Genomic DNA, 22170 nt, shown 5'->3' with positions numbered 1-22170 from the left:
ACAGCAGAAATTAACACAACATTATAACTCAGCTCAACTATACTTAAATAAAATTTTTTTAAAATACTAAACAACATAGCGATTTGTTCTCCCAAAGGTGAGGAAACCACTCACCACTCCCTTGTTCATTCATTCACGCATCACACAGTGCACAGGAGCAACAGTTGCGTGCCAGCAGCGTGAGGCCCTGCTGGAGACCCAAAGGTGACTCCTGCAGCAGATGGCAGAAGGGATCCAGGACACATGTGAAGGCAGCTATTTCAAGAAAGAGGAAGGTCGCTTCTTCTACTAATGTGGGAGGGAGGGAGGGCGTTGAAATGGGTGTAAGATATTGAAATGGAAAAGAGGGACTGGGTCTGTGGCCTTGATCTTTTACAGGAAAAGTGGGGAAACAAGATAAACTGCTGCTGGAGAGCAAAAGAGAGATTGAAAGGGAGTTCAGGGCTGAAAGTGAGTTGCAGGAACAAGGTCAGCAGCCTTTGAGCAAAAATGTGATCGGAAGTGAGTTAGTGATGAAAAATGGAACTGCTGAGTGCAGGACGGGACCTCCAAAGAGAGACATCTGAAATTGGTGGTGAATCCTGGCTCCCAAGTTAGACAGCTTTTGCCAGGTGTGCTCAGGAAAGAGGTATCAGGCGGTAGAGTTGGAGTCTGACACATCACAGTTGGAAAGAACTGAGAATGGGAATCTAGCATAATGAGGAGGAGAATTAAAGACATTACAACCATAGCTTCCATTTGGTCTCTTCAGAGGCTGATGTGATCTAATTGCCTTTCATTTTTAAGAGGAAATTAAAGAATTAGGGCTTCTTTTGAAAAGACTTAGTTACTGGGAAATTTTTTTAAGACCTTACCGGAGGGAGCTGTTGGAGGGAATAGTTATTTAGCCCACTCTTGGATAAAATGCTAATATTTTTGTGTCTATATTATAGTACATAACACAGTTAAGGGAGCACATATGATTCTTTAATTCTCTGAGCACTGCGCTAGAATTTCTTATTTCATACCTCATTTACAACTTATTATAGTGTGATCACACAAGTTCAGCCTCTATATTTTTACATAAATTAGGAGCATTTGTTGTTTTGAACGTAGAAAGATAGTTGGCATAGATCTCTTTTTATAGTTTTATGTTATAAAATTAACTCAAAATTATAACCTCTCCGAAGTACAGCAATAATGGAGGGGAAAAAGTCTGACTGGCCATCCATGCAGGGAGCACAAGTCTATTTGAGAACAGAAATAGAAGAAGGCATTCAGAGGTCCTCCTTGGACTGTGGCAAGATCAACAATTCCATGCGGCCCAGAGTGCTTCCTGCTATGTGTAGACATGCTGGCACAGAGTTCCCTGTGGGTGTCTGTACATCACTGACCCACAGTGACCTTCCCTCGGGCTTCCTCTTTAAAGGCATGAGTGCTCTCCACTCTCGCCCTTCTTTGCCATCATTTGATTCTTCTAGCAGGTGCGTGAAAATAGGGATTGTTGTCACTTCGAAGTTAATCAGATTCTGTGGTTTGCTCCCCCTTTGGTCACACTTCTGTTGCATACAAAAAAAAAAAAAATGAGATGTAGTGATGTTAATAGGAGAGATTTTAAGAAATGGACCAGGAGGAGGATCTAAATTAAAACAAAAACAAGCAAACAAATAACTTTATTCATGCTGAGAACACCCAGCGTAGAAGTGATCCACAGTTTTTCTCTGTAGCGTTTTAAGAGCCACACAATTCCAATTATTTTTGAAATTTTAAATTACTACATTATTATAAGAATAAGTGGCTGGATTTAAAGTGGCAGAAAACCAAAAACTCATAGAGTAAATGTATTCAGAACTGGCTTTCTCATCCCCTTTAGCTCTAAACACTTACGCAGCCGACTTGTCTCATTGTACTTAAACAGTGCAGAGTTTTAGAAATTGATCAGAAGGGCTTTCCACCCCTATTCCTGTGTTTTAAAAGATGACCAGATGGGTGTTCTTTTCACCAGGATTCTGGTCGTCTCTGTCTGTTCTCCTCTACCCTGTGTCTGCTGCCTATAGAGAATTCAGATTAATTTAGTTTTCCTAAATTCACTACCAATTAAATCATGCTCACACATAGCAACCCACCTTACAAGGACTTTTTTTGCTCTTTGTTGCCATTTGTGCTGTAAGGTGATTCGCCATTGACAAAGGAATCATTCATGATATGGTCCTCGTTAGTTCCTTTTCTGAAGATAAGACTTTACCCTCTCCTTATCTTTCTGTTCCCAGCACCTTGCAGAGTGCCCTACACAGACTGGGCATCGATGCAGTTAAAGGAAGTTTACAAGTCTCTCACTGTTGTTGAGGCAAAGTATTAAAAGATTGTGTCATTATTGTCTCAATTTTTTCTGTCTTCCTTCCTCTCCAGTGGGGATGTGCTTAATAATAAGAGAGAGAACTCAAGCTTGAGTGCACCAGCAATGGTGATGGATTTGTTTCAGGTTCTCCTGTGTTAATCAGAACTGTGCTCTCAGACATGGCTCTATGGGAGCATCATTTGCAAAATCTGTCCTGCTAAAAAAAAAAAAAAGTAAATAAAGATTAGCAGATAAATTTATGGACAGTCCCCGACTTACAGTGGTTCGACTTAGGATTTTTTGACTTCACAGTGGTGTGAAAGCAATACACATTTACTGGAAACTGTACTTTGAATTTGGATCTTTCCCTGGGCTAGCCATATTCGGTACAATGCCCTTGTAAAGCTGAATGGTTTTATCAGGACGTAACCCTATAAGTTGAGGAGTATCTGTGTAGCGTCTTCTCCTAAGTATTTCCATTTAGAGATCTTTGACTACAAGTTAAACAGAGACTGCATCTTTTTATTTCCATTGAGCAACAGAGATTTCACGCTATTGCTGTTGAATCACTGATCTTCATTCATTCAGGAAACAATTACTGCTCTCCTTCTCGGGGAAGGGCACTGATCTGGGCATTGGGGACACATCAATGAATAAAAAAAAAAAAAAAAAATTCTTGCCCTCCCAGAACTTACATTCTATTGATGTTCAAAATACTATTAAGCTTTAAGTCAAGAAGTATTTTTAAACGCTAGAGTTTCTCTTTTTATGGTAACCAGTATTGCTGTTTTTGTTTCACCAAAAATATTTGTGGTGTCTAAAGCAATGCTTCCTAAACTTTTCAGTGCCTAAAGTTCATTTTCAAACTTATGAAAACTATGGAGCTCTACAGAAAATAATGTACCTATCCTCATACACATGAATATTTGCATATCAGTGTAGAGGCTTTGTAGCTCCCTGGTTAAAAAGAAGAAGCATTTGACCTTTAGAAAGTCCAATTGCATAGGTCATCTTGTCAATAAATAGTATTTAATGATGATTTAGATACTTTTCTTTTTTTTAGATTGAAGTATAGTTGATTTATAATAATGCGTTAGTTTCAGGTGTACAGCAAAGTGATTCAGTTATACATGTACATATATTTTTTTTCAGATTCTTTTCCATTATAGGTTGTTATAGTTCCCTGTGCTATACAGCAAATCCTTATAGTTTATCTATTTTTATATCTAGTGGTTTGTATCTGTTAATCCCATACTCCTAATTTATCCCTACCCTACTGCTTTCTCCTTTGGTAATCATAAGTTTTCATTTTTTTAAGTTATAATGAATATAAAGAATCTATCAGTATCAGTAAGCTGTTGAAAGGGACATTTGATTTTGGCTTCTTTCATTTTAAAAATTAGAACATTTTTTTGAGATAATAAATGTATGAAAGACATTATACTTACTGTTTTTGCAGGGCTTGAATTACTTAGATTTTTTTATTTAGTCTGTTTTCATTAAGGTTTCTTTGCCTTTGCAAAGAACTGCATGCTTCAACCCAGAGTAGTTATAAAGAGCTCAGGTTTGCTTTACTTTCAAGATTGCTTATTACAGATACTTTCTAACAAAAGAGGCATTGTTAAAAAGGTCAGAATAATTACTGTATATAAATCAGAGCGATTCCTCCCTCATGAAATGTCAAAGGAATAGTGTTTACCATAATCAAATTATGTAAATTCCAAGAAGAATAAGCATAAGACATTCTGCGTGTAAACAGGCCTTCTTATTTCACAGTCCTTGTTTCTGTTGACCAGATCCTATCATCACCTACTTTTAGTTACTTCTCTAAGAAACTTGTTTTCTAGTGAAATTCTTAATGAGTTCTCTAGAGATAGACATAAGCAAGTTTTTTCCTGAGTGGCTCAGTTCAACAGTTTAGCTGTTTCTAAGGATTTTACTTGAATTCAACAATGAGATTTTTAGGGTCTCAAGTCTTTAGAACTTATAGTCATTACTGTTTTTCTCAAATCAACAGTTGAACCAAATCTTTTCTTTAATTCATCCGTCAATCAGCAGGTGATCTGTACATCACTTATTTATAACTTTAGAAAGCATTGCACTCCTTTTTCTTTGAGCTTTACCTTCCCAAGAAGAATTCTGATTCAGTTAGCTTTATTCTCTGAAAAGAAAAATAACATGAAGTGGTTTTAAGTCATTCTAAGTAGTAAGAAAGAATCAGCTTGATGTTCAACATTGGCAATAGAGTTGACTGTAGTTTAAAAAATTATCTCCCTTTTTCATCATTCAACTAAAGCAAAATCCTTTATTGTCCTGACAAAGCCATCCCATTAGTTGGTTGCTTAGTCCTTCAACCTCAAATATTTGTAAAGTGAATCTGGACTTGGGTATTAATATTAAAAAAGAAAACTCAGAGTCTTTCTGCTCTTTAGGCAAACTACTGTGGAAACCCTGGTATCAAGGATCCTTCTTGTTTCATTTCCCTTTAATCAGAAGAGCTCATGACCCTTGTGTTGCTTTTGTTTTAAAATTAGAAAGCACATTAATAACTTTATCTAGGAAGACTTGCTTGAGGAGTTGCTTTCATTTATTGCCAAGGAAAAACTTCATTTGTATCAGTCACATGGTTGGGAGAAGAAAGGGGAGAAGTCGTTGACCTGAAGATATCAGACATTTGTTGCCTGTTTTCTGGTTGTATACGAAGATCATAAAAGACAGTCAGCAATTCTGACTCATTAGTGCCTAGGCATTTGGGTCAAAACAGTTGTTGTTAAATATGACTGTGCTTTTAAACACATAGGGAGCTTTTAGGTCCATAGTAAGTCAGGATCCCCAGGCTAGGGCCTGGGCTTTATACAGCTCCCAGGAGAATGTTGTACACACCCATGTTTGGAGATGGCCTGGATGAGAGCCCCTTTTTCTGTGCCATGGTGAGCACCAAAACTCTTGGTCTAGTGGCCACCCCAGGGCAGCTAGCGCACCTTCCACTCACTTCCCCAGAGTATCTTGCCGGGTCTGTGGTAGCACCAGCTCCTGGGGGCATTACTATGACATTCAGAATGTTCCTTGAGTTGTCCTTTGCCACTCGTTCTAGGAAAGAACACAGTAACAGTTCCCTGCACGGATGGTTGGAAGCGTCTTACACTGTTAGTCAATCAGAAAGCATTTGAGAAAATGCAGGAGGAGCAGTGAAATAGAAACATTGAGATCACCTTCTATTTGTGTACTATTGCCTTTTGGGTAGAGGGCCTAGCGTCAGCGCAGCTGAACCATTCTCCTACCTCTCCTCACTATTCTCCTTCCGTCTTCTTGCTCCCACTGTTTCCTCCCTGACTGCTGGTGCATCTCCCTGCACTACTATTCATTGTAGGGTAGATATTAATTGTCCTCACATACAGCATAGTTAAATTTAAGACAAGGGACTTGGCTTTTTCAAAGACACTACTATTTTTTGGTATTTACAATTGTTTTATAAAGTGTAAGCGTAGGACTTCCCTGGTGGCGTGTTGGTTAAGAATCCGCCTGCCAATGCAGGGGACAAGGGTTCGAGCCCTGGTCTGGGAAGATCCCACATGCCGCGGAGCAACTAAGCCCGTGTGCCACAACTATTGAGCCTGCGCTCTAGAGCCCGCGAGTCACAACTACTGAGCCTGTGTGCTGCAACTACTGAGCCCGTGTGCTGCAACTCCTGAAGCCCGTGCGCCTAGAGCCTGTGCTCTGCAACAAGAGAAGCCACCACAATGAGAAGCCTGCACACTGCAATGAAGGGTAGCCCCGCTCGCCGCAACTAGAGAAAGCCCGCGCATAGCAACGAAGACCCAGCGCAGCCAAAAATAAATAAATAAATTTAAAAAATAAAAATAAAAAAGTGTAAGCATAAAAGAACCAGACAGTTCTTTTTCCAATTAGTGTACCAGAATACGACCACCGAAGTGTTTGCTCTCTTTTGTTACTATCACTTTTGGAGAACATAAATTTATTTCAGTGACTTAACTGTTCAAAATGATTTTGGAAATATTCTTTGTAATTTTTTGTAGATTAATCAGACTTCAACCCAAGATATTATCCAATCATATACTTTTGGATAAAGTATACATTGTGTAACTTCCACAATCATTAAACCACTAGGCAGTTTTGCTTCTTGTGAGAGGGGAGCTATATAGAGTGATAAACATGAATCCATATAGAGAAATACAAAAATCTCCTTGGCGTTGGTCATTCCTAACTTTAGGTGCATTGCTCTTTGAAGGCAAATGGTTGTCCTAAGAATGCCATATGGGAGAGCCACTTTATGTGATTAATCAGAAGGCTGGGAGGACCCTCCCACATCTGGCCTGGAGGCCTCCAAGACCCTAGGTAGGGCCTTTCCTACAGGACAGCTGCTTCTGAGTGTTATGATAGGAGGAGGGGGTGGGAAGATAGGAGCATCCTATCCTGCTGAGAAGGGGTAGGAGAAGCCATTAGGGTCTTCAGAACCCTACTGTGCCTCCCATATTATTTGCATCACTGGTAAAAAGTTTTCTATCAAACTATGCTGTTGAAGTACACCCTTTATTATCAAAGGTTGTTTTGAGTACATCAGAAGGTCAGTAGTGCAGCTGAACAGGTTCACAGACATAAACTTCCTAAACACAGATATGTTTGTGACTTTATTTTTTTTTGTCTGGCTTCATGCATTTTTAATTATTATTTTTGTATTTTATTGAAAATATTCATAATAAAATCCTTGGTTCACGTGACATGGGTAGGCTTGTTCTTTTTGTCTGTTTTGAGGTGTTCTGTTATTTTGAAGACAGCATAACATTGTGGTTAAGAGCTGAAACTTTGGAATCAGACCCTGGAAATTAATTTCCTGGTTCCAACCTTGACTGACCATGCAACTTTGGCCAACTTACCCAATATCCCCAAGCCTCAGCTTTCTCATTTGTAAAATGGGGATGCGAGGGGCTCCTACCTTATAGGGTGGTTGGGAGAATTAAATGAGAAAATCCATGTAAAGCATATATAAATACACCAGGACAGGGGATATTTTGACTTTTAATATTTTTCCCCAGGGATATCTGGGGATACTCTTGCACACTCTTATTTCATTATCTTGGTTTTCTCAAATCCTTGTTAGAAGAAGGCAGGTTATAAATAATAAACAATTGTGATTTTTTTGTTCTTTATTTCCAAAGAAAGAATTTGAGATTGTTGATTTATAATATGTTGATTTATAATGGCTCACACAAGGAATTCAGGTGGACACTAAATTTCTCTGGCAGTGATATTTCCTCTGGGAGGACATGGCACTATAACGGGAAGTCAAATGATGGTTTTTCTCTGCTGGTAATAATATCAACTCTCATTTCTTAATGTGTCTAGAAGTGTTCTATGTGCTTATTCATTCTTTGCTGATGAAGAAGGCAGTATTCTCATTTGAAAACATATTATGTCACCATAGATATTTCCATTACTATATGTTTACTGTAATAAAGACATAGGATATGCATGGCAGACAGAGTTAAATGGCATGATCTAGAATCTGGAGGGGCCATGAAGTTAATTATGTGACTCTCACATCTGGTGGTAAGGTACCATTGATTGAAATGTCTCTGGAGAATTTCGTACATTTCACTACTGTGAAGTAAAAGATATTATAGGGAAGAGAGCAAAAGTTGCTTCCCAATAATTTATATTTTGCTGTATTTTTTCCTAAAAGGTTGTATTTGTTCAGTCTTTAAACACTAAGGAGGTACCGAATCATTGGCTAGCAGCTGGGAATGTAAAGGTTAATAGTCATGGGCCTGTATTCTAGTTAGTCACAATGTAATAGAAAGAAACACACATACCTCTTATGATTAGGGGGAGAAAAGTATAAATGATGTAATGTAGGTATGCACATCTTACAATAGGACACTTCTTAAATTCACAAAAGCTAGTTCTGTTTTCTGATGAGGTGCCACTCTTTGACTTACAGTAGAGAATTGAAAATACCTTTGTGTGTGGCCACAAAAGTTTGTGAGAGAATTTTAGAAGATGTGCCAGAGTGAAATGTCATCCACTCATTTGGTCCCCCCGCCTTGAAGGCAACATTTTGGCATTCTCCAGACGTGTGTGAGCGTGTGGGTGGTATTTATTGTACTCTGAAGATTCTGAAATGTGTTGCTGTAGTTCTTTTTTTTTTCTCTGAAACCATTTGCTGATTAAGTGGTTGCTGTATCACCAAAGCTGAAGAGAAATTGATTGAGTTTGTATACCAACAACTTTCACCAAATGAATAAAAATTTTATTTAATTGGCCATAAAAAGTTGGGCTTTTTTTTCCTTTTAAAAGAAGTCTGGTTTTAAAAAAATTGCACGTGACTTATTTCTCCATAGTACCCATATTCAGTCTATTTTTATCTCCCCTTTAAGGCATGCTTAAGCTAAGGGATATGGCTTAGTACATATTGGTATTCTTTCTGTAATAGGATATGATAATAATACTTGCATAATCAGGATTCTGTCTAGACTAGTGAAATTAAAATAGTGACAGAGCAAAAGGAGTGTCTGAAATAGAATGCTTTAGGAAACATTATTTTACCAGAAGATTGATGAAATTTGTGAATATGGAATAGTATTTTATATCAGTATTAAAGTTAAGGTCTCAATATGTAGAATGCCATGTTGACTTTTGTATATTAATATCACTGTTATTTATCATTTTTGACTGACCTGTCAGAAGATAAAGTGACGTTTGTTTCAAATGTTTCAGTAGGGATAAAGAGGAGCCTCAAACATAAGTGTGCCTCAAACATATAAAAAAGAGCATGCGGCCCGCAATCAAGAGAGGGGAAAATGGTCACACTGCTTGCGTTTGGGGCTAAAATACAATCAATAAACATTATATGTTAGTAGGTGACTGATGACTAAGAAGCAAAACCAAACACTGGTCTTAAACCTCCGGAGTTTTGACCAACTAAAGCCAAATACTTAAATCTTTCTGGAGGTTTGCATTTGTTTAGTAAAATAATTTATTTCCCAAGTCATTTTTCTAAGTATGTTTCATTGAAAAAACTACCAAGGAACAATTTCGAACCAGGGATGGCTTTGAAACCTGCTAAATCAGGATTTCCACTTCTTCCATTCCTCTTAGCCCAGGAAGGACGTGGGGTCCCTCTTGGGACCAAGCTTGACTGTGTCAGTGGAGTCCCGGAGGATGAATGACTTCTCCCTTATCTCAGTGTTCTGTAAATATTTGCTCAATTATTCTATGAAGCAGAGAAAGAATTTATTTTATAGCATTCAAATGAAGTACGAGCGTTTTGAATTATATGTGGCATAGAATTCCTACTCAGCCACACACCAGCTCTGTAATCTTTTTTTTTAAATTTAATTTTATTTATTTTTTTATACAGCAGGTTCTTACTAGTCATCCATTTTATACACATCAGTGTATACATGTCAATCCCAATCGCCCAATTCATCACCCCCCCACCCCCACCCTCCCCGCCACTTTCCCCCCTTGGTGTCCAAACGTTTGTTCTCTACATCTGTGTCTCAATTTCTGCCCTGCAAACCGGTTCATCTGTACCATTTTTCTAGGTTCCACATATATGCGTTAATATACGGTATTTTTTTTTTAATCGGTCATCAATTTTATACACATCAGTGTATACCTGTCAATCCCAATCGCCCAATTCAGCACACCACCATCCCCACCCCACCGCGGTTTTCCCCCCTTGGTGTCCACACGTTTGTTCTCTACATCTGTGTCTCAACTTCTGCCCTGCAAACCGGTTCATCTGTACCATTTTTCTAGGTTCCACGTATATGCGTTAATATACGATATTTGTTTTTCTCTTTCTGACTTACTTCACTCTGTATGACAGTCTCTAGATCCATCCACGTCTCAACAAATGACTCAATTTCGTTCCTTTTTATGGCTGAGTAATATTCCATTGTATATATGTACCACGTCTTCTTTATCCATTCGTCTGTCGATGGGCACTTAGGTTGCTTCCATGACCTGGCTATTGTAAATAGTGCTGCAATGAACATTGGGGTGCATGTGTCTTTTTGAATTACGGTTTTCTCTGGGTATATGCCCAGTAGTGGGATTGCTGGGTCATATGATAATTCTATTTTTAGTTTTTTAAGGAACCTCCATATTGTTCTCCATAGTGGCTGTATCAATTTACATTCCCACCAACAGTACAAGAGGGTTCCCTTTTCTCCACACCCTCTCCAGCATTTGTTGTTTGTAGATTTTCTGATGATGCCCATTCTAACTGGTGTGAGGTGATACCTCATTGTAGTTTTGATTTGCATTTCTCTAATAATTAGTGATGTTGAGCATCTTTTCATGTGCTTCTTGGCCATCTGTATGTCTTCTTTGGAGAAATGTCTATTTAGGTCTTCTGCCCATTTTTTGATTGTGTTGTTTGTTTTTTTAATATTGAGCTGCATGAACTGTTTATATATTTTGGAGATTAATCCTTTGTCCGTTGATTCGTTTGCAAATATTTTCTCCCATTCTGAGAGTTGTCTTTTCATCTTGTTTAAGGTTTCCTTCGCTGTGCAAAAGCTTTGACGTTTCATTAGGTCCCATTTGTTTGTTTTTATTTCCATTACTCTAGGAGGTGGATCAAAAAAGATCTTGCTGTGATTTATGTCAAAGAGTGTTCTTCCTATGTTTTCCTTTAAGAGTTTTATAGTGTCCCGTCTTACATTTAGGTCTCGAATCCATTTTGAGTTTATTTTTGTGTATGGTGTTAGGGAGTGTTCTAATTTCATTCTTTTACATGTAGCTGTCCAGCTTTCCCAGCGCCATTTATTGAAGAGACTCTCTTTTCTCCAACAGCTCTGTAATCTTGGGCAAAACTATTTACTATTTCTCAGTTTTCCCAACTATAAAATGGCATAATAATAATACCGACTTCCTAAAGGCATAGTGAGGATAAAAGGAGTTAATCCGTGTAAAGTCCTTAGCAGAGTGCCCATTCTCAAAAAAATAGTGTTTTCTCAAAAAAATAGTATTACCTAATAAAAAATTAGTATTACCTAATGACTATTTTAAAGTGTAATTCGTTTATCCCAAGGTGAATTTTTGCACATTTCCTTTTAGTACATATTAAATTTGAAATAATAGTAAATATTCTTCTATTCTGAAGAGAGTTTGCAGTCCTTTGCCATGAATTATAGTAAATGACAATTGGATTAGATTGATTTAACTCTGCATCCAAGGTTGGATCTGTCATTTCCAGCCTCCACTTCAGAATTATATCCTATGGGAACTTTACAGTCTTCATTTGAGAATCCTTGCAGCAATTTATATTCTCTTCAGTCACATCTCATCAACCACTGCTCTGTGGAACAAGACATAGGTAATAAGTGTGGAAATGACCCCGTAGAAATGTGTATTGGTTGCCCTTTCTCATGTGAGAGATCAGGGTTAGGCATAATATAAGAAAAGGACAGGGTGAGCCAGGTAGTTGAATCTGTTAAATATATCTATCTAGATTTAGATGGCAAAAGAGAATAAAAATGTTCCAGAACAACCATAAATTCAAATCCATATGCTTCCCTAGAGATCTGATTATGGTCCTCATTTCTCCCCCTGTAGGGGAGAAGGGTGATTTTGGATGACAGAGCCATTATTTATGGCAAGGACCAAGTGATAAATAAGCATGAAAACTTGGAAGGGTCTGAACCTTACTAAGCCCTACCTTCCCTTTCCCTGCTTGATCCCTAGGCTGAAGCTACACTGACCAAGGCCACACCATGTGCTAATGTCACATTTTGGGGATGTTGGCTGTGTGTTTTCTGCCTGAGGCAGCCAGCCATTTGATTCTGTTGTGGGCACCAGGGTATTAAAATTCAGAAGCTTGTGGTAGCTGGTAGATTAATTTGGGGGCGAGGGTGATATTCATTTTATTTTTTTGAACATAAATAGTGTAACACATTATCTTGGGTATAAATGGTGTCCACAAGTATTTATTGACTTGAATTAGTGGCTGATCAACAGCATTATTTGTGTTTGCATTAAATCTAGGTGTCACTGTATTTTCAATGCAAGTTCTATAGACAGTGCGAGGTCTTCTGTTCCTTTGTGGACCAAAGAAAATTCAAGTTTCATTTCTTGGTCTCTCTTTTTGTGTTTTGGATTATAGGTTTATAAAAGCATAAAATATTAAGCCTTCTAATGAATGGTTACCACTCAGAATGGTGTCCTTGTATGATGTTTATTAAATACTATGACACAAAACATGATAAAAAATCTTAGGTACAAACACACAAAACACATTGTCACGTGTTTTCTTTTAGTGTACTTTTTTCTACTTTTTAAAATAATGATATCACTGATATAGAAGCTTATTCTTTTCAAAGTTAATTTTTTGCTTGCATATATATTTGTTTTCTGCTTTTGCACTTGCCTCTTTGCCAGTTTTGTCAGAAGTGAAGCAAATGTTTATTGTCTTGGGTTCTCTCCTAAATTATATCTGCAGTTTTGATGTCAAATGAAAGACCTAGTAAGTTTTGAGTTTAACTCTTAGGATGAAGAGCAGCTAGAAGAGTAATGAGTCCTTACATATTAAATAATTTTCAAAATATTAAACTTCTTTTCTCTTGTAGTGAGAGATTTTTCTTGAGGCTGAATAGAAATGGGCTTCCCAAAGCCCCAGAAAAACCAGAACGACAGTGCTCTCTCTTTGTGGTAAGTGGATCTTGTTTTATCCAGGTGGCAGATTCTTTCTTAAGTACTTTATCTTATTTAAGAGAAATAAGTTATTGTGAGAGAACATAGTAGATTTGCTTAAACTTTGTAAATAACACATAAATTACAGTAGTGCCCCAAAATCTGAATACCAGCATTCACAGTCACACCTTTGTCCCTTAGTGTGTATTAGAGCCTGTCACACTATGGCCAAAGCCCAATGGTGATAGGGCTCAGTATGGCAGGTGGTATTTAGTATGTACTTAATAAGTGTTTAAAGAATGAGTGAGTGAGAGGCTGAAATAAGAATGGGCTTTCCTTTTAAGTCTTATTTGACATCATAGGCTTACGGTAAAGTTGATTGTAGTGGTATTTTAGAACAGGATTTGAACTTCATGCTTCTGCTACAGAAATTCCATTAAGAATGTCTATGTTTATCTTTGTCTTTCTTCTGTTATTTGTGAAGATTATGTGCTATGTATGCCTTTTAAATGCTTCTGCATAAATTATGAGTTCTAAAATGACCAGACTTTGTTTTTTGGTAGGATTTGGGTAGCAGTGAGCTAAGAAGGGACATCTACATTACCGTGCACATCATCCGAATCGGTAGGTATGATACTTGGTGTGACAGGAGCACGACAGGGAGAATTACTGAGAGGTCTCTATGTAGTTGTAATTTATGTGATGTCTAGATCAGAAAGAAGTCAAGGCCACATTTGAATCCAGTAAGTACAGAATTTGGGAATTGTTCCCTGGTCTCCCCAGACTTTCACATCACCATAAATAGATTTTGTTCTCTTTCCGTGTAAGTCATTAGTTAGTTTGTTGTGTTTCATTTTGTTTTATTGGACTCTCTAAACATATTTGATTCAAACACATGGTATTTGTTTTTTTTTAATTCTAATTTCTGTTAACAGCATAAATTAAACTTCTAGGAGCTGGATTTCCTACAAGTTTATGGAACCAATTGGCGTTTTCCAAAGTGCAGAAGGCTGCAGAGCATTATTACAGAAAGTGCTATAAGAAAAGGGTTATGAAATACTGAAAACTTTGTGTATATTTTTCACTTGTATAATTTCATCAGCTTATTAAAGGGTCTGAGAAGTCCTACAGAGAAATATAAAAATGCTTCTCTAACTTTGTTGACCCTCGCTTTCTCCAAATTTGATTTGACTGTGGAAACGTTTATATGATGTAACGTTTATTAACATCTTGCAGAACACACTTTGAGTGTTCTACAGTGAACTTGCACATCAGAGCCAAAATGTGGTCACTAGTTTTTACACATATAAGGCGTCTAAAAGCAGGCATTTTATGGCAGAGGAACTACATGGTGTAGCCTACATCATTTTTCTATTACAGCTAACCAGCCGATACTGGGAATTGGTTCCCACTTCATTAACTGTGCTACATGACTTGCTGGGGATACTTCTGCAGGATAGTGATATCTCACCATGCGGTCCTTCACAGTGATCTTTATTTTTATAGTTTTTTATTTTATGCACATGATAACCACATTGTGCATTGAGAGAGACTATAAAACATGTCATTTCAACATAGATTTTCTAAGTATTTTTTCTCATAAAAATCTGTTCTGAAAACCCATTTCATTTTATCCTGTTTTTATATTTGAGGGACAATAGAAATAAATAAAAAAGTAAATGGTTTTTGGTTTTGTTTTAGTTTTCTTTTTATAGATGAGTATGGGGTGGGGTGGAAATTGGAAAGAATCTTTTAAAACGTTGGAAAAGTTGTAATGCGTGTTGCTGTGTATTTATGAAATAAAGCCTCTGTTCCCAGGATGGCAGGGGTGCAGTTTATGTAATTCTTTGTGTTTTTTTAAAATTTATTCAAATTTATAATAGCAATTGTTAATGTAAAATGTGGTTTTGGATATCTTCGTGTAAACATTGCTAAAATTTGTGTATAATCTTCTATAGCGTTGAGAAAAAAAGTAAACCACTTTAGCTTTCAGAACTTTTTAAAACGTATCTATAGGTTTTTGGTGGTAGAAACACACCCAGTAGAGTGACTACATGCCCTGCTTGCCCATGGCCTGGGCACCTCTGTCCTTCACTCCCAGGATACAGCTGAGGAAACCACTTCACAGTATTACCCATCACAGAGCTGCCTTTCAAATACCTGGCATTTGATTAGTGGTTGTATTTTTTACTAAGATTTTTATGATCATTAAGTCATCAGAATGAATGTTGAATTAGAAATTATCTACCCTCCTTCCCTGAGCTTTGGTCAAATTAATTCTTTATTGTCATTACTACAAAAACTTGTCTGATGATCACTCCATAAGATTGAAGGTAAGAAACTCTAAGAAAGATTAAGACTTAGTCTGCTGCAGTGAAATTAAGGAGTGGAAGATTCTTGTCCATCAGGGACAGATACTTCTTACTTTTTCTAGAGTATTCCTCGTACTGTTTAATGGGAAAAGGGCACGCTGACCCTCACTGGCTGCAGAGAGCAGGAAGTAATAGCACCTGCCTCAGAATTTAAGCCCTGATCTTTGATTGGAAAGAAGGGGAGGAAACAAAGAGAAATAAATAGTTTCCCCACACCGGATTCGTGAATAACTGTATGATTTCTATTCAGCAGTGATTAGTTCAACTTACATCAAAACAATGGCCATTCATAACTCTGAAGGACAGACTTGAACATTAATACTTACATCATTTACTTATCGGCTCAACAAACTTAGTAGGTCTTTCACCACCATTCATTTACACCCACCACGCCTTTCAGTAAATTTAGGAATGGCTATCCCTGTCTGAACACGAACAGTCATTCCTGGCTTTCACCATAAAACAAAAGCATCTCTAACCTATTTTCTACCGCCAGGAACACCCATCCCTCTTATCAGTATATTAGTAATTATCGGAGCTCTCAGCATATTCATCCAACCAATAGCTCTAGCTGTATGACTAACAGCTAATATTACAGCCGGGCACCTACTAACTCATTTAATCGGAGGAGCAATGCTAGCCCTAATAATCGTTAGTTTTACTACAACCTTCATTACATTTATTATTCTTATTTTACTTACTGTTCTTGAATTCACAGTAGTCAAGTTTACGTTATTAACCCTATTAGTAAGCCTTTACCTACATGGTAATACCTAATGACCCACCAAAAGCATGCATGTCACGTAATAAACGCCAGCTCCTGACCTCAGAAGAGCCCTCTAGGCTCTTCTTATAGTATCCGGTCTAGTATATGAATCCATTTTAGCTCATCATTCGTATTATCCTTAGGCCTGTTAACCAATATATTAATAATATATCAATGATGACAAGACATCATCCAAGAAAGTATGTTTCAAGGCTATCACACATCAGTCGTTCAAAAGGGACTTCGATAGGGAAAAATCCATTATTTCAGAGGTCCTCTTTTTACTGGTATCTTCTGTGCTTTTTATCACCTTAAGTGGTATTCCAGCTTTTATTTATAAGCATTTCTCTGAAGATGATATACTGCAGAGGCAATTCTCCTTTATTACTGAAGAATGAAAGCCAAATTGGATGTTGCCATTCCTTTTTTTTTTTTTTTTTTTTCTATTTAACATTGGATTTGGGGAGTGCTAGAGTCATGCAGATGTGCTGTAGGAGAATTTCACTCAGATGGAAACAGCTTATGGATCCGTTACCAAGCATCTGGAAACAGACTTACAGACTTTTTTCATTATTTTTCCTCACATTAACTTGCTATATTACAGCTCCAGTGTGCTTTTTGCTTTCAGTCTTCAAAATAACCCATTGGTAATTAAATGCAATGATAAATTAAAACAGTATCTCAACCACACATTTAAAAATGTCTAACAATTTAAACAAGTTGAAACTGTGTCAGAGTAAAAACCATCCCTGGAGATTTCAGCCTGGGTACGGAGTCAGGAAAGAGCGTGCTCATTTGATCACCTGTGCTTACTCGCTATACCTTCAGGGAATCTCAAACTGCTTCCTTTCAAAGGTGAAATATTTGAAATGGTTTTTAAATATGGCAGTTTTAAAAAGTAGAAAATGAGATAGGCACCACTACTGCCTTTTTTGATGTGAGCCTCCTGGGATGCCTTCATGAATGCTTGGGGGAAGGTACCCAGACTTAGGCTCAGCTCCCATCTTCATGTTTTATAGATAACAGCTGATGGCCAGAGTTCACGCTGCGTGACCTTGGGCATGCTAGGTGGTTGGAGGGGAGAGTCCAGAGCCGAAGCAACATCTTCAGTTGCCCCAAAGCTGTGTCTTTTCCATCACCCAGTTACATTTCATATGGCCTATTTTATAACTATATGTGTCTCTATTTAAGGTGGATTAATCAAATGGCTCCTTGGGCCATATGTGCTTTTTAATTGAACAGGTCGGATGGGGGCAGGAGAAAAAAAGAATGCCTGTAGTGTTCAGTACCGGCGACCCTTTGGCTGTGCGGTTCTTAGCATTGCTGACCTGCTGACAGGAGAGACAAAAGATGACCTCATCCTGAAAGTGTACATGTAAGAAGCTTGCACGCTCTGGGGGCTGGGGTGGGCGCAGAGGTACATGGGGACCCTACGTGGCGAATCCTGCTTTTCATGGGTAATGGAAGAGCCAGGGATGGGTTGCGTTCATTCCTCAAAAACTCAATAATCTGTAGGTTCACTACAAGTGAGCCCACAAATCAACATTTGCCTGTCAGAGGAATTATGAAATCAAGAACCAGAAAATACAGACAGTTTATCAGTTGGGTGGACCATCTACTGCATAGAGTACCTCCCGTGAATTTAAAGCCTAACATGTCTTTACCCTCAGAGAGTTCATTTGTCCTTGGAAAATGGAAATCGTTTTTAATATAAATTAATTAGAATTAGGAAAAGGAAGTTCAGATCAGGTGATTTCCCTCTTACTCCATGTATTATTAGTTTGCTAGGGCTGCCCTAACAAAGCACCATAAACAGTGAGGCTTAAACCACAGGAATTTATTGTCTCACAGTAATGGAAGCCACAGATCCTGGATCAAGGTGTTGACTACACTGATTCCTTCTGAGGGCTGTGAGGGGGAAATCTGTTCCCTGCCTCTCTCTCCTAGTTTCCGGTGACTTGTAGATGCATCACCTGATCTCTGCCTTCATCATCACATGGCTCTCTCCCTGCTTGTGCGTCTGTTTCGGTGTCCAAATTTCCCCTTTTTATAAGGACACAGTTATATTGGGTTAGGGCCCACCCTAACGACCTAATTTTAACTTTATTAACTGTGTGAAGACCCTATTTCCAAATAAGGTCCTCAGAATGTGGGTTAGGACTTACATCATCTTTTGAGGGTCGGTGGGAGCAGACACAGTTCAGCTCAAACACTCCACTAAGAAAATCACTTAATGTATTCCAAATCCTAAGTGTTTAAAAATGCACATGGTTTTGGATCACCCCACCCTGAGCACCTCTCGACAGGACTGAAAATTGAGAGTTGACACACAGTGACATCCTCAGAGCAGACCCATGGGGGGTTGAAGGATGGGGATCTGCTTTCCACATTCCCGATTTGAGGACCACACTGCTGACCTCCTCTGTGAGTGAGCTTGCTTTAGCTTTCTGTTCTGGCTGTTGAGTCGATGTATCCAACGTGTGCCAATGGTTTTTCCATACGTGGCGGGAACGCACGTGGTGCACTGCCTGTGGGACATATACTTCAAATTGCTTTTTGACCACAGCTGCAGGGTTTCATGGATTTATCCATCCTCTACCCAGTGCCCCTGGGACCCGTGCCACACATTTGCTAATTAGTTGACAGAGATTTGCTTACAGCCTGTGGTTTAGGACTGGAAACTCTCTTTTTATCTCTTTTAAGAGCAATAAAATCTGTGACCTTGATTTTAAACTTGAAAACTTCTGGTGAAACTAGTGGGTAGTAAAGCATGCTACTCTTTTTATCATATGGTCGGGCTTAAATCCATGATAATCCCCTTTCTAAACTCTACTGGTGTTCGTAAAGCGTAATTTAATTGCAATAATACTAATGATAATAGCCACCATTTACTTTGTGCTAACTACATGCAAGGAACCGTGTTAAGCACTTTGCATGTGTCATGTCACTTTATCCTCATGACAAACCCATGAAGCAGTTGCTGTTGGCTCCGTTTCCATATAAGGGAAGAGAGAGGCTAAATAACACCCAAAGTCACCTGGCTAATCAGAACAGGAACCAGATGTGAAGTCAGGACTGTCTGACTCAGAACCTGAGCTCTCATGTTACGAGGTTGTATGTTTCCTGGTGTTATTTCACACCACTGTCTAGTGATGTGACAATGATGCTGTTAGGTGGCATTGCTTTTCAAGAAAACTAAAATTTCTTACAAGCACAGTCTCAGTGTTTCTTAGAGTGATCTGTCCGGGTGTGGGTAGCAAGTGTTAGATTTATCTCGCTACTGGGAAAACTGAGGGACCCGAAGTTCCATGCATCCCCTTTGATTATGCAACCAGCAAAGGAAGACACATAAATTCCAGTTCTGTGGTAGACACTCACTCCCATAAAAATAAATTGTACTGCTCTTTGTGGTTGTTACTGTCTGTTTTTTCATAAGTATCAAATAAGGTTTAGGGTTGTTCTTGCTGCAAGAGAGATCCCGTAAAAATTCCAGTTCAGCAAATTACAAATCTGTTCCAGGAAGAATTCTAGGCAGTCAAAACAGTCATTGTAGATTAAGAAGAAACTATGAATATAGTGAAACATTTTAGGGAAGTGCCTGTTAGAAACAAATTGGAAGAGATTTCTATTTGTTAAGGTGACCGAATCCCTAGCCCATCTAGGACTCAAAACGGAGAACAATAACAAATACCTCATCGGAGCCTGGAAGATATTTCAGTCACATACTTTAGGAGCTTTTATTTTATTAGGAGTTTTGTGGGTTAAAAGCATGACTTCTGAAGTCATGACTTATATATCTAATAAGAAGCAAACCATCTTTCTCCCTTCCCAACTGAGTTGAACTAAGAAAACTGGGGACAGAATGTACTAAATGGCAATTTTGTATCTTACAGCTGGACAGGTGGAATGGTTTCATTCCATCTTAATTTTCCAGCCTTCTAAGAGTTAGTGGTCTGTTTGGCACCCTACTGTTAACTGGTTCAAAAACAGCCTCCATCCTGTTCATCCTGGAAAAGCCTATAGTGATGAAATAAATAAATATGTAAACAAATTGTGAATTATTGGCTACAGACAAGATTGCGAGGAAAAGGACTCTATACTCTGGAACATTTTGATTGATAGCGTATAGAATCTTTGGTATTCAGGACTCTTGGGAGGGAACCTTTGTGGCTAATAAAAGATGGTAGTGAATTCACAAACATGTCCAGATAAGGGAGGCTTTCCCTAGCCTAATTGGGGGAGGCCCAGCAGTAAGGAGATAGCAGACCCAGATATTTACGAACCATCAGGAGTTACCAGTCAGAGGGAGATCCATTCAGTCATACATGCAGCTGGTATTTTTTAAGCACCCACAGTGTTCAAAGTACTCAGGGGAACACAGATATCTACCAGTCCTAGATTCAATCCTCAGGAACCTTCAGTGTCTCCTAGGTGAACGTACCATGTATACAAAGATAGCATGAGTCAGTGACTGACAAGAGCTGAAAGACCAAGGTACAGATGGTTGTCAGAGTGAGAAGATGGAGAGATGCCTTTTGGCCTAGAAGTGGAAAATCTGGAAGGGTTACCTTAATTACCCTTCGGTCAATCCTGCCAGCCTTTTGCCACTGCCAGTTATGTTAACCTCAATTGCATTTTGCTTGATTAGTTGCATTTTGATGCTAGCCAACTTGGTCATGATATAATAGGTGGAGACTCGCTAATGAGAATTAACATTTTTTGAGCATTTACTATACGCCAGGCATTATCCTAAGCCCAAGCTTGTTTAGTGTTCTAGTGTTTTACCCCTATTTCACAGATGAACAAATCAAGGCACAGAGAGAGTAAATAACTCCCCAAAGAACATAACATAAGAACATTAACTCAGTTAATAGTGAGGATTCGAATCCAGGGAGTCAGACTCTTAGTCTGTACTTCCTTCCAGTGTATGCATTGTTCTCTGAGACTGGGGGGATGGGGAGCTCTCATAATCTGCATTCTTCATCCCAGCCACTTCTGGCATGAAGTAGTTGGTCATGCATTACTGGAAATGGTCATTCCTGCTCATCTTGAGGCAACTATGCCAAAACTGACAGTCACTTGCAGTGGGTTGTTGAGATCTCCAAGGAGGTTTAAGGAAGTACATTATAGTGGTTGTAACAAAAAGGGCAGGTGTGCTAGTAAGGTCATCTCATGCATCATCAAAACTTAACAGAGTGGTCATGTTTTCATAGGTGTAATACAGAGAGTGAGTGGTACCAAATCCACGAGAACATCATCAAGAAGTTGAATGCGCGTTATAATTTGACTGGCTCCAATGCAGGTGAGTAAATAGGTCTGGCTGAGTCTCTACACTTTTCATTTCAGGTGCTTTCTTTTATTTGTCTCTGAAGAAGGAAACAATCAGCCCTTTGCTCTTTTCTCTACTCCCTAAAAATGCTCAGTCAGCATGCTGGTATGTCTCCTTTTTCTACGATAGGCTTGTAGCTGTAACTCTAAAAAATATATTCTGTTCTGGTTTGAATCAAGGTAGAGTATCCGAATTTGTTCTATAGTACCAAGTCTTGGGACCTCCAAGCTGTTACTGACTGCTAAAAACCAAAGGACAAATATGCCTGGTTTCATGACTGTTGTGTGGAATGGGTTTGATAAACAGGAATTTTTGTCAGTAGGGTCCAGGGAAAACATGCTTCACTGCCTATAGCTGCAGTTTTATGTATAGAAAAACGTATGCATGCCTGTCCAGCAGGAACTGAAATGTAATATAGCATTATAAGTTATATATAATACATTATGTGTCACGTAGTCTTATACTAGTAATATACTATAGATTGTATTATATAGCATATCTAGATTATATAGTATATAGAGTGATGTCTTAAAGTTTGATCAGTAGACAAAAACTTGGTGAATATTGTTTGCTCCCTATCCCACCTTCAAACCCATGTTGAAACAAAATAAACTATGCAGTTGTGTGCTTTAATTACGTAAAGAAACCTCAAATCAAATTAGCTGGTATTTGAACTGAATGCATTGCTTTTTGTGGCTGATTTTTAAAGTCCCCTGAATATGGATAT

At 38.4% G+C, this 22170-nt stretch overlaps 1 protein-coding gene across 4 annotated transcripts in view; it reads left to right on the top strand.

The window, feature by feature from the left end:
• The window catches only part of DOCK4 (dedicator of cytokinesis 4), a 486764-nt gene that overhangs the window by 242312 nt on the left and 222282 nt on the right, over positions 1-22170 (top strand). For all 4 annotated transcript variants that reach the window (XR_014246916.1, XM_082399962.1, XM_082399963.1 and 1 more), the window contains 4 exons: positions 12913-12994; positions 13540-13600; positions 17357-17489; positions 21328-21416. Coding sequence is in view for 3 of the 4 variants with exons in the window: in XM_082399962.1 (XP_082256088.1) it covers positions 12913-12994; positions 13540-13600; positions 17357-17489; positions 21328-21416 (365 nt within the window). In the remaining variant the exon portion in view is untranslated. The remainder of the gene's footprint in view (positions 1-12912; positions 12995-13539; positions 13601-17356; positions 17490-21327; positions 21417-22170) is intronic.

This window comes from Balaenoptera borealis (genome assembly GCF_965194805.1).
Source record: "Balaenoptera borealis genome assembly, chromosome: 7".
NCBI classification, from domain to species: Eukaryota; Metazoa; Chordata; class Mammalia; order Artiodactyla; family Balaenopteridae; genus Balaenoptera; species Balaenoptera borealis.
This window is presented reverse-complemented; position numbering and strand designations above follow the sequence as displayed.